General features: G+C 28.3%; 2 protein-coding genes across 4 annotated transcripts in view; one reads left to right on the top strand and one right to left on the bottom strand.

Moving 5' to 3' along the window:
* Window positions 7559-8438, top strand: LOC109347192 (proteinase inhibitor PSI-1.2-like). The gene is made up of 2 exons (XM_019586905.1): window positions 7559-7627; window positions 8125-8438. The coding sequence occupies exons 1-2, from the start codon at window positions 7582-7584 to the stop codon at window positions 8316-8318; spliced, it is 240 nt and encodes a 79-aa protein (XP_019442450.1). The 5' UTR covers window positions 7559-7581; the 3' UTR covers window positions 8319-8438.
* The window catches only part of LOC109347935 (chaperone protein dnaJ GFA2, mitochondrial-like), a 7702-nt gene continuing 5693 nt past the window's right edge, over window positions 10959-12967 (bottom strand). For 2 of the 3 annotated variants that reach the window (XM_019588057.1, XM_019588059.1), the window contains 6 exons: window positions 12645-12736; window positions 12479-12550; window positions 11770-11826; window positions 11642-11690; window positions 11472-11538; window positions 10959-11328 (listed from right to left, as the gene is read on the bottom strand). In XM_019588057.1, coding sequence (XP_019443602.1) covers window positions 11232-11328; window positions 11472-11538; window positions 11642-11690; window positions 11770-11826; window positions 12479-12550; window positions 12645-12736 — 434 coding nt within the window. In that variant the 3' untranslated portion in view covers window positions 10959-11231. Of the gene's footprint in view, window positions 11329-11467; window positions 11539-11641; window positions 11691-11769; window positions 11827-12478; window positions 12551-12644; window positions 12737-12967 lie in introns of all 3 variants that reach the window. The other variant, XM_019588058.1, reaches the window with a different exon arrangement.

The raw sequence follows: 12967 nt of genomic DNA, 5'->3' as shown, positions 1-12967 counted from the left end.
CCCAAATCAAGTTGGATTTGGCCAGCCTTGAATTTACACGCCCAAATCATATTTGAATTGATGGGATCTCCTCTTGGTGCAAATAAGGAAATGATTTATTTGTGTTAATCCCCACGTGTTGCTCTTGATAAGGAATGGATTTGAAGTTTGGATTAAACCTCCTATTTGAATTACACGCTCCCATTCTAAATTGAAAGACTAAGATCTTGACTTGGAACAAATATGGTAAGGGATGAATTAGGTATCCTTGGACTTCACGCCCAAACCAATAAGGAAGGTATTTACTCCTTTATAATTCAGATTGTAGCCTTGATTTGCCACACTTAAACCATTAAGGAAACTTCTTCTTTGGTCTTCACGCCCAAGCTGAAAAGGGAAGGCATTCAAAGGCCTTCTAATCTCATGATTTGTTGTACTTGATTTACATGAATAATAATATCCAAAAGAAAAGTAAAGTGTTGGTCACATTAAGTCAAATTACACCAAAAAAGAAAGTCTTAAATTGTTCTTAAAAACAAGGAAATAAAAATAACTTTTACTCTACTTGTGGATAAAAGGCCCCCACATTATTAAATGCAACTCAACAATGTGGCTCCCATTTGGCTCACATCACATCATGACCTAGTGGAAAAGAGCTATCTTTAACCACCTCACTTATATCTTATAAATAGAACATGACCTTCATCCGAGTTCTCCATCTATCCCAATTCTTTTTTGTGAGAATAGGGAGTTCATGGATGGTAAATTGGTGTCATTTCCAACCATCTTTCGAGTCTTCAATTTATCTTTTGAATTCTTTCAAACTTTCTTAGTTTCTACCCACAAGATGTGTTCCTTGAACTCCTTCCAGCTAATTGATTCACACGCAGCGAATTTTCCAATTGCACCCTAGTTATGGTTTAGCAACTAATGAAATGTCCTTTCTTACTGGATTTTGATACACACACCGCACAAATCCCTGGATCTTCTCGAGCTCTGATACCAAAGTTTGTTGGGATTTTGTAGAGAAAGAAGAATAGTGAAGAAGGAAGAGATGTGTAAAGAGAGTATATAAAAATTGCTTTATTCAGTGTCTCGAAAACAAAGAGTTCATACACCTACTATTTATAGCAAGCCTCGGTTAACTACTAACAGAATTTAAAACTAACTATTAATTATAGCTAGTTACACTTTCCTACTCAATTCTCAACAACTCAATTGCTTAGACTCTTAAAACTTGAATTATACATCAATTTTAACAATAACTAGTCCCATAATATATGTGGAAAAAATTATGCAAAGAAACTTTACACAAGGGAAAATTTATGTCATTCAAATCCTATGACTATAGACATTCAGCACCGTGGCATATATGGTTTAGATGAGACTGATACCATGGTATGCATGATTAGCATGACCCTAAGTTAGAACATGTATGTTTTACGACATGATTATATATGCATTCATATAAATAAACAACCTGAGTAACTTTACTAGTCACTTAATAAGTAGAAGGAATAGCACTTTAAAGATAAAGCATTTTAGTTCCAAGGCTGTCATTGCTGTTTATTTTGTTGATCATGACAGCATTGGTAGCACAAGTTCATAGCACTCCATTTACAAGTACCTTCTTCTCTACACGTGTGCAGCCTATTTCTTGTAGGGCAGCAGTTGCTCATTTTAGCCCCATTCCACCAAGTGATGCATGTTGCAATGCCCTTAAGGCTGTTGGCAGGGATAAGAATCACTTGTCTTAACTTGGTGTCCTCAATCCTTACTCATTCATTTATATCTAAACATGTAGATTTAATGAGTTATTTTTATAAAATAAAATTAAAATGAAAGATTATTTTTTATTTGTTAACAATCACTGATTGATCTGGAATACCGAGATAGAAAATCAAAGGGACACACAATCCCCGTTCCTTGGCAAGCCATTTTTATGTGTCATTCTCAATGTCCCTCCCATAGCCGGTGTAGACCACAACATGCATACATGTGGAACAGTGCGCTGCATAGTGTCATAGTTAATGAGGGACCTAATTTTTCATCTACATAGTAATTTTTAATTCCACTTATATTATTCTAATCTTATACAAAAAGTTCATTCCTGTATGACATCTTGGCTGTTCTATTTGTTAATTATTACTCCACTTATTAATTTATCCAATACTTTGTTGATTATATTGATTATTATATTATTATTATTATTGATGATATACAATTAAAATCAGCTTCTACTTGTATGGACATAACATGAAATCATTCAAGATACATTAAGAATGTGATGACCAAAATATAAAAATAAAATATGTCTCACTCAAGTCTCAATAAGTAACAATAATAGATAAGCAAAAAAAAGAAAGTATGTCATGTTCTCACAATTTTAATAAGACTTTTTTACTTGAAACGTTAGTGTATAATATTATACATAATTAATTTTTATATATAATGAATCTTCATTTTTTTTGCCCATGATTTACTTTAAATTCTCATTTTTCTTAATTTTAATCTATAAACTTTATTTATTTTCTTATTATAAATAAGATTCATGATGTTTATCATACATATGACTAAAAAATATTAGGACATATCCTGCTCAAGGTCCCAAAACAAGTGCACCCCAGACTTTGAGCCAGGAATTTTGTCGTCTCAATTACAAGCAAAAAATATTAACACTTCTTGATGTCAAACATGAGCAATTTTAACTAGTTTTACACAATATCAGTTTTAATTTAAACAATTGTCCATATACCACATTCTAAATAGTAATTGTAACAATTTGTATGTTTTTATAGTAAATTAAAGTAATTAATTTGATTTTAACTCATTTAATTAATATTAGTTAAATTTACTTCACATTTAAGAAAAAGTTTGGACTCACTAACCACTAAAAATAAATCTTTTTAAATTATTTTGAAGAGTTCAAATATCACTCAAGGTAATTCTTTTAGAATCTAATTTGAGTTGACATTAGTATAGAATTATTCTGAGTAACAGTTAATGTTTTGAAGATTGGGAATTTCCATTTATTAAAACTTAATTGAGGGGTCAAATTAGTATTAAGGATGAACAAGACGATTTACTTTTTTTACTGGTTTACCTTAGAATGCTTCTTTTAAATTTTAATTACATTGAACACGAAAGAAGGATTAATCTTCTTTTATCTATTTATGCAGGTGAGATGATATGAAGTGAAGTTGAGCATATGAAACTGAAAACCTGATAGAAATAAAAATGTTTTCAGTTATAGGAGTAGTAGACTAGTAATGTAATTTGTGTATTTTTTTCTCCACAATAAGGCTACATTAAACTAACTAATCAGGGACATTAAATTTTAATATACATGGATGGAGAAAATTAAAACTTGCGTAAATAAGCATATAACATAATATATTTGAACATAAGTATATTTATGTTTTTTGGTACTGTTATTTAAGACTAACTTTAATTAGAATTAATTTTTTAATATATTTTCAAAATTTTATTAATTATTTCTATATAGATATATCTTCATGCAACTCTTCCTCGAATTTGTATCTTGTAATTTCATATTTATCAATTACAGTTGTAAACTTAAAAACATGGAAATAATTATCACCCTCAATTCTCCCACCTGATTCATTGAAAATTCCCCCCAAATATTAGTCAAATTTATAAATGAAAAATCAGCTTAAGCACTATACTTGAATGAAGAACAACCACAAATTCATATGCTAAAATCTAAACAAACCAATCCACTAATCCAAACTAAAAACATAAAATAAAAGGACAAAATTAAAAATCTGGACCACCTGGTATGGATCAGCATAAAGGGAGAATTGATGTGGTCCTATAAAAGGATTCCTGATATCAATCAACATTAAATGAAGATTTCACTCATGATATTAATCAACATTAAGGGAAGATTTGATTTGGTTATTATTAGCATTAAGAGAAAATATCTTACTCTTGAACATAATAATTGTTTTCTTTCTAGACAATATATGTGTGTATTGCAGCTATATCTTGAAGCCCATTGAAGTCCATTCTGTTGGCCCATGTGTTTAGTCTTCTAGTTAGTTTGTTAATTTAGTTTGTTTCTGTTTATAGAAGGTATAATTAGTTTAGTTAGTTTTTCTGTTTTAGTTAGTTTCTATTTGTGGTGTATTTTGTTTTTAGCTTACTATATATTGCGGTTTCTGTTCATCTTTTGGATGAGAATGAATATTAACATTTTGTATCTTTTCCATATGATTCAATAAAGATTGTAGAGCTTTTCTTCTTCTTCTTTCTCTATTTCTGTTTTCTACCATTCCAATAGTGTGTGCAAATGGTTATACAAAATAAATAATAATACAATAGAATCATTTTATCATGGTACAAATGACATATATAATATGTACCCAAAAAATGACATATATAATATGTACCCAAAAAATGACATATATGATGGATCAAGAATTGTATCATATATTTCTGTCATCTGATGCTGCAATATCACTAAAATTGTTGAAATCGTTTGGAAGATTCTGTTGAGAAGCATAAAGCTTGTTTGAGAAATCGTAATTCTTACCTCATCAATAAATAATATTAGTCAATGAAAGTGAATAATGACCAAAATGCCATGAAGCTATCCTCTATATAGACATGACCCGACAAATGTGTCTTGTACTTATATATAATTTCCTATAAGTAAAAAAGAATAAAATATCTTACTTTCTTCTGTCACTGAAATTATGATATATGTACTACTTTTTATTTTATTGAAATATCTTTATAAGAAATATTAAATATGACACATATCATAATTTTAGTAGATAAATTATCTCCTAGTATTAAAATATAATTTATTCTCTTAAAATAAGATGATAATGAATGATATTGGAGTTCAACTCGTCTTATTATAGTGTAAAGTTTTTTTATATGTATAGATATCATTTTCCATTTCAAATTTTATTTAAAAGTAAATAATTGTTACAAATGAACCATAGAAAATGTAGATAGTTAAACCTTCATATTTTCGATCTATAATTTTCTCATGTTACCCCAGCATGCTTGGTTTATCTCATTTCTACATTATTTTGTCTTGAATAAGTTGATTAGAGAAATTAGGGATAGCAAAAATAGTTGGGCCGAGTACCTGCTAAAATACTATTGCATTTCAAGTTTCATGCCCAATGCTAGCTTAATTACCGAAGAACATACATTAATAAATAATTCACTCATGTTTATCATTTGTTTAGATTGACAGCTTAATTTCTATATTTTCATTGTCTTTGAAGTAGAACTTATTTCTTTATCAATTTGTTTAACACAATTTCTATGTTACATTTTTATTTTTTATTATATTACTTTTTTTCAATTGGTCAAGTTTGTGACCTGTCATTGCCATGCCTTTAGAGGCAACTGAACATGGGTAGGTTTTATATTGGGACAGGTATACCTAGCTCTCAAAGTATAATTAATATTATGTCCAAAACTAATGATAATATGATATGTCAGTTTAAAAATTATTTTTTTTATTTTTTATTATCATTGGTTTGTAATATGATTTAAAGATATATTTTGAGACAATAAATCTTGTGGTAGACCCAAATAGGATAATTCTGAAATCTATTAAATTTGTTATTAAAAATCAAACTGTTTTAAAAGGAGAGAATTCATCCAATTCATTATGCATATTTTGTTACCAGGAAAGATAAAATTATCAATAAAAAATTCATTCTATTTAAATTTTAGTTTAAAAGTCAATACTTGGTCTTTATAAATTATCATGTATATCAATTTAATTATTGAAAAGATAAAAAATCAAACTAGATTTCAAATATCATCCATACAAGTCAAAATAGTATTTATCAATGGTCATAAAAATGTTAAAATAACTAATTTAACTCATATTTAATATTTTATGGAACAACCTTAGGTTTTTCGGTGAGAAAATGGTACACACAAAAATTGTATAGGACCAAAATAGATTTTTATTATTTTTAAAATTCAAAATCATTTTCAATATTCTTAAAATTCTAAATTAAGTACTTACAACGGAAAAACACATTAATTAATGCAATTTTATTTAAATCAAATTGACTTGAAATTCAAACTATTAAAATAACAATATTATAAACCACCATAAATTATTTTTAACATAATAATTAAATAAAGAATAAAAAATTTATCCGTTATAAAATAGTAAATAAAAAGGAATAGAGAAAGTAGGAGAAGAAGTGAGAATCGGGTCAAACTTGAAAATAACTTTGATTTATAGTTTTAACTGAATGAGAGGTTTGACAGCTTTAATTTGAGAAATTCTGGTATGATCATGTTAAACCTGGTTGAACTAGAATAACCCAGGAAATGAACGGTTTACCTAAAATTAGAAGAAAATAGAATACTGCTCTATTTTGTTTTAGTCCGGTCCAAAAAAGACGAAAAAATATAATTATAATTGTACATAATTATTGATTATATAAAAAAATTCATTTTATATATAATTATATATTTATGATAAAAATTATTAATTATATACGAAAATCATTTGGTCCGACCAAACGGTTAAACTGTTTAAACTGATTAAACCTAATATGAGACTTCTTTCAGTTTGATCTCCAGTTACGGTTTTAGAACATTGTTTTATATATTAACACTACATTATTCACCATTCATATTTAATCATCATTGATTCTTCAAAAGAATTAATATGATAAACTGACTACATGTTATTTTTTACGTTTATACTTCATATATATTAAACTCAATCATTTACATAATGAAATGAGTACAAGTTGATTCGAGCTTCGAGATAACAATATTGTGAATATCCTTTATTTCATACTTCAAAGGTATTCCCATATTAATTTTTTAAGTAAGAACTAATCTCTTTTGAAGTTTATGATTGTCCCTTCCAACAAATATCGCTTCCAGAAATATTCCTTACTATGAACAGTCAACTTGCATTCTCAAAATTAACATTTGAAATAAGAAAAAAAAATCAATTATCATTTGCATACATTCAGATTCTTTTAAAAATATAGTATTTACTAAAAAACATTAACCCTTAAATAATATATATAGTAAACTGTAATGTTTTTTTTGGTTTAAAAATTGCTAACCATGAGATAAGGTTAAGTGGGCAGAAATTTAATAGAAATATATAAAGAAGATCTTCACTCGATAAATATATACATGAGTTAATTAAAACCACTAAAAATTAATAAAATGAAATTACAGTATTACCATTAGTGTTGAATAGAAATAATTTTGGTATTATCAAGGATATTTACTCATCATTTTAAATAAGAAATTAATCTCTTTTAAAATATATTGTTATCTCTCTTTAAGGAGTGTTATTCCATGAAATATAATTAACTACAATGGCAAAAATAAACATTATTTTAACTCGGGCTTGGAACAAGTTGCTTGTATTTTGATTTTGTCAAATTCTGAAGCCAATACAAGTACCTCAAACAAAGGCTTTAATTTGACTTCTTTTTTTGTGATGTGAGATGTGATTAAACCCATATTCATAAGACATAATAATAAATGATTCCTTTGCTATATGTATTGTAATTTTCATACACTATAAATATGAGGTGTAAAATTCATCAAGGCTGCAACAAAAACATGGCTTTCAACAAAGTTGGGTTTATCCTTTTTGTCATCCTCTCTGGTATTCATCTTCAGCTTAATTAATCCCCTACACACACAAATTCTACTCCTTTGTCTTCTTTGGCATGTTATTATTGTTCTAGGAATATTAATTAACATCATTCATATTTTTACACATACAAATTCTATCTCACATATATACAAATTTTTATATTATCATTCATATTTACTACTTGTTAACTCTTAAATATAAACAATATTTAAATGAATAACTAATAATATCCTAACTATATATAAATTTTACACTTCTTTATAGTTTTATTAATGAGTTCCAAAGTAAATGTCATATGCCTTAACAATAAGCGTCTTCCTCAATACAGATAGGAGTTATTATTCTCATTTTGTTCTTAATAACAAAAGTATTATTACTTCATTATATATAAAAGGATAAAAGTATCATAATATATTCTTTTTTCTTATGTTTTTTGTGGTATTTGTCTCTCTCGAGATTCATAGTTTTTCAGGAATTAACCATTTATAATATTAATGTTGATGCAGGTGCAATTATAATGGGAGGGAATATGAAAAGTGTGGATGGTAAAATATGCCCACAAATATGCTATGGTGCAGCATACATGACATGTCCATCTTCATGTGATGAGCACCTCCCTCCACTATGCAATTGCTGTATTGCAAAAACTGGCTGTACACTTTACAATGATGATGGAATTCCTATTTGTACTGCTCAATGAAACATACACAAACTTATTTGTAATAACAAATACATACGTATATGTGTGTTAATGAATGCAAAAGTGGAGACTTCTTTGTCTCCCTTTAAATAAATGCAATGTTAGTGTGTGATATTTCCACTTCCTTTGTAGCTCAAACCATCAATCAGGTAATTTTAATAATTTTCTCATCAACTTATAATATCTAATTTAGTTTTGAAGAAAATAAGAATGTGTTGGTCTGTTAGTTTAATGTCTCACTAGATATTTAAAAAAATTAAGATATAAGAGTTTAATTTTTGGAAACATCACTTGTTGGAAGGATAAACATACACTTCGAAATTTATTTGGTCCTTACCCGTAGGTTACATGAATATGATAGTACCAAATAAAATTAGTTTTGAATGAGGTTTTCTATAAAATTTCTAAATTTGAATGGGTCTTCTTTCAAATTTCTAAATTATTTTCCCATCAAGTCTGAATTTATAAATATTGACTGCAATTTTACTAACACATATCACCTCAATTATTTGGGTTGTTCTTCACGTAGCACTCTACCTCTATACAATTTCTATTTATCCTAACAAGCCTTGCTTTGTGAATTAATAAATTATATAAACCTAAAAATGAATAATAATTGGCATCTGTTTAATCATCAGATATCCTTTTCCTTTCAATTATCAATTCTAATTTGTAAACATTGATTAACACAATTCACACATTCATCACCAGAACATAGTGAAATTTTATTGTTTGTTGAACGTATTGTTGTGGATTTGCTCATATTAATAGTATTTTAGGGGAGTCTATATCTTAGGGGGGAATGTTGACAAAATTTTCTTAAAATTTAAAATATAAAATTTGGTTATTTCCTTCAATGTTTCAAGTTTAATTTCACATATTTAAATGTTTTTTTTTTGATAAATGAAGCGGTCTTGTTTTTGACATGGGTTCCGTTATTGTTCGTCCAATATTACATTTTTTCATGTGTCATACTGAAATTCGAATTCTTAATTAATGTCAGAGTAAATTATATCGACACTCTTTAAGCTTTAGTAAAATTACATAAATTATCCTTCACTTTTCTACGCTTACATACCCTCTATTTTTTATACTTTCATTGCATTAACCACTCCTGTATGAAAAATAAGTGTAATTTTTAAACAAAAAATGTGATAAATGCAATTAAGTTAAACAAAACATTGTATGTTGTGGAGACAAGTCCAAATGATATGAGTCGATACCTCTTAATTATTTTTGGTTCGTTACGACATAGTATAAAAGCAATTTAAACAACATCTCGTTAGAATTATTGATGCATTTTTTAACAAAAAATAATAAAGATACATTAATTTGTATATTATTTGAATTTTTCCTCACAATATACCATGTTTTGTTTAAAATAATTGCATATATCACATTTTTTTTAATATTACACTTATTTATCATGCGGGTGGTCAGTATAATGAATGAAAGTATAAAAACTAGGGAAAATTTATGTAAGTGTAGAAAAGTGATGGACAATATATATAATTTCACTAAAATTCAGGAAGTGTCAGTGTAATTAACTCTAAATATTATGTAAAATGCATGAAAAAATAATTTAAAATTACATTATTATTAACGACTTAAAAATCTTCTAATTTCATAAAGGCATGTTGAAATTCTAAGCGCAACACCATAAACTTCCCTTTCATCCTTCTGTCATCTTCAATTCATCAAAAAGTTTTCCTTTATTAATTCTAGTGTGTCTACTGTCATTTTCAAGAATTATATTACTTTTTATTAAGTATAGATAATATTATAATTTATGTAATAGAAAAATATGATAATGAATTGTGATATTACTAAAACTTATATTAAAAATTGCATTGGTGATTTGATATTTTTTTGTGTATGTAATTTACTTTAACTTCTATTAATATTTCTTTTATTATGTGAGAAAACATTATAGTAATAGTTAATTAGAAGGGTAAAATAGACAAAAGAAAATTATACCATATGTAAGTAGTTATAAGATGTTTTGACTTTATATATAATATAATATAATATAGAAATATAGTATAGATAGACTGATTAGATTATAATAAAACATGGATTTCATTTGTCTAGGAAATTAAACTTCCGGAATTTCTGAACTAAGTTTTCATTTATATATTACATAAAACAATGGGATATGAAACTGAATCTAGGTAAGAACTAGTTTATTTGAGTTTAAAATGCATAAATCAAATCACGCCTTAAATTGAAGCAAAATGTGTCTGAATGAATCTTGGATTAAGATCACTCCAAATTCATTATAACAATTAGATATCAAAGATTTGGGACCCAATAGTTTAAAGGAGTCTAAATAGTGAGCTTTGTTATGGTACAAAATGGTAATCTCACATAATCTACAAAGGAATTTGATCCCTGATATTCATCTTGAATAAATCAAAAGGGGGGAATAACAATGATATAGGTACAATGTATATAGAAAATGTTCAGTATAGTTAGCAAACACTCAAAAATGTTACAAGGCAAAACCCATTCGGTAATCTTTTCGTCTCAAAAGGAATCGACCGGGGAACTTTGATGCACACCAAGAAAGTTACAGTGCATACAATCTTGTAAAATTAACCAAAAAAAAGTTTCTTTTGTATAAAATTACTCAGCAAAGAGAATAAAAATGTGACATGCACCCTTGTGTATATTGTTATAAGGAAAATATATACAACACAGACTAGAATACTAGGTCCTTCAAAGGTGCAAAAGAGGATGGCCTTATAAGCTTAAATTGATGAAAAATATTACATACACTCAAAAGTGGAGAGGACAAAAGAATATACCAATCCTTAATTTAATTAGCCTACAAAACTTCAACAACAGGTGGATTTCCACCAAGTTGACTATGATTTGGTAATAAATTACTGAAGCAGCTCTCTAAGTGTGTTTTCAACCTGAAGCTGAAGCAGCTATCGGTTTATCACATTCCCCTTGCTCTTCCTTCGAAAACTCTTCGATCAATTCGCGCTGCCTCTCTGTCAGATTCCTGCAAAACAATACAAAATCATGCTTTTATATTCTATATATCCATCACAAAGTATCTTTGCGGTAAAGACTTGAGATGACTATCATACTGACAAGTTAGCAGTTCATGAATCACAATGAACAATATCAAATGTTAATACTCACGTGGGAATGCTGACATTAAAATGAACATATTGGTCCCCGAAAGTGTAAGAATTTTTTGTCTTGATCCCTGAAAAAGAACAAACAACTTGATTATGGTTACTAAACAGGCAATAGCACATGGAATTTCAAATATTTCTCGAACTTTCCATAAATGATATCAACTAGTTTACCTTTCTTTTTTAGAACCACCTTCTGACCAGGTTGGGTGCCAGGATGAACCTGCCAAACAGGAACCGTTATTACACCAGTTTCAGGAACTAAAAATGGCACAAGAAATTATATTTCATACAACACAAACCTTAAGGACAACATCTCCAGTAAGAGTAGGGACCTGAATGGTTCCACCCAAAATTGCCTGTAAAAGAAAATCATTTTCAGTATTTATATTATTTTTAATAGTTTAATAATAATAAATCAGATAGACAAATAGACAAGATACTTGAGATCTAACATAAGTACAACAATAAAACTTTGAGCACCAACAATGGCATCAATCTGCCAGAATAAGCCACATTATTGATGCAAAACCCAACCAATAAAATTTATGAATTTTACTTCCTGTTTACGACTCAACCAGGAAATTTTAAACTACTAGTAATCAACCCCAGTAGATTTCCATGTTGATTTACATAACTAGGGGGAAAGTTGAGTAAGCTAGTTCTTTTGTCTCCAATTTTAGTCCATCAGAGCACTATTTGTCCACAGAATGATATTATGTGGAATTGAAAAGGGAAAGTGTGAATGAATGAGTAAGAATGGAATGGTATTCCAATTTCAGTGTTTGGTAGCATGATCAATTTTAATTCTTATATTGGTAACTCAAACCAACATGGGATAGGATAAATGCTATAACCAAATGACATAACTAATCCCCTACAAAATCAATTGTTAAATTATTGAAGACATTGTTTTTACATTGCTTTCAAAACACAGGAGAAAGATGAGGGATTTAAAAAATTCCTTCTCAGGAGGTGGCATTTCAAATTTTGTTTATTCAAAAACATCACCTGAGTGATACTCAAAGCAGCATCTACATGAATATTAGATCCTTCTCTACGGAAAACAGGATCTTCCCTGACCTGTTAGAAGGGAAAAGGCAAGCAATTGGGCATATAAGAAATAAAAGAAAAAAGGTAATGATCTTGAAGCTAATGAAAAGACTAAAGCTTTTACCTTAATAGTAACATAAAGATCACCAGGGTGATCTCCATCAGGATCTGCACCACCACTTTTAAATACCTTTAAGGTCTCGTTGCTATCCATCCCTACAAATAATATAAACATTTCAACAGGAGGGGAAATAGACTTAACAGGAGGAGAGTGCATCATGCAAAGCAAATATTAATTATCTTTTTAGTACCATGATTGATGGTGATAGAATCATTTTGACAAAATTTCCCAATTAAACATTGCTCCAATTTATTCAGAATTTAGTATCTTTTTTTAGAGTTATAGTAGCAAGAAACTGAAGGAACAGAAAATTGGAGAATAGAGAG

The sequence above is a fragment of the Lupinus angustifolius genome, chromosome LG05 (assembly GCF_001865875.1).
Source record: "Lupinus angustifolius cultivar Tanjil chromosome LG05, LupAngTanjil_v1.0, whole genome shotgun sequence".
NCBI classification, from domain to species: Eukaryota; Viridiplantae; Streptophyta; class Magnoliopsida; order Fabales; family Fabaceae; genus Lupinus; species Lupinus angustifolius.
The sequence above is the reverse complement of the archived record's forward strand: the minus strand, read 5'-3'. Positions and strand labels throughout refer to the sequence as shown.

Bases quoted from the DNA above. Each gene is read 5' to 3' on its own strand.
- LOC109347192 (XM_019586905.1), top strand. From the start codon at position 7,582: ATGGCTTTCAACAAAGTTGGGTTTATCCTTTTTGTCATCCTCTCTG. The intron at 7,628-8,124 runs GTATTCATCTTC...ATGTTGATGCAG, and splicing joins CCTTTTTGTCATCCTCTCTG to GTGCAATTATAATGGGAGGG.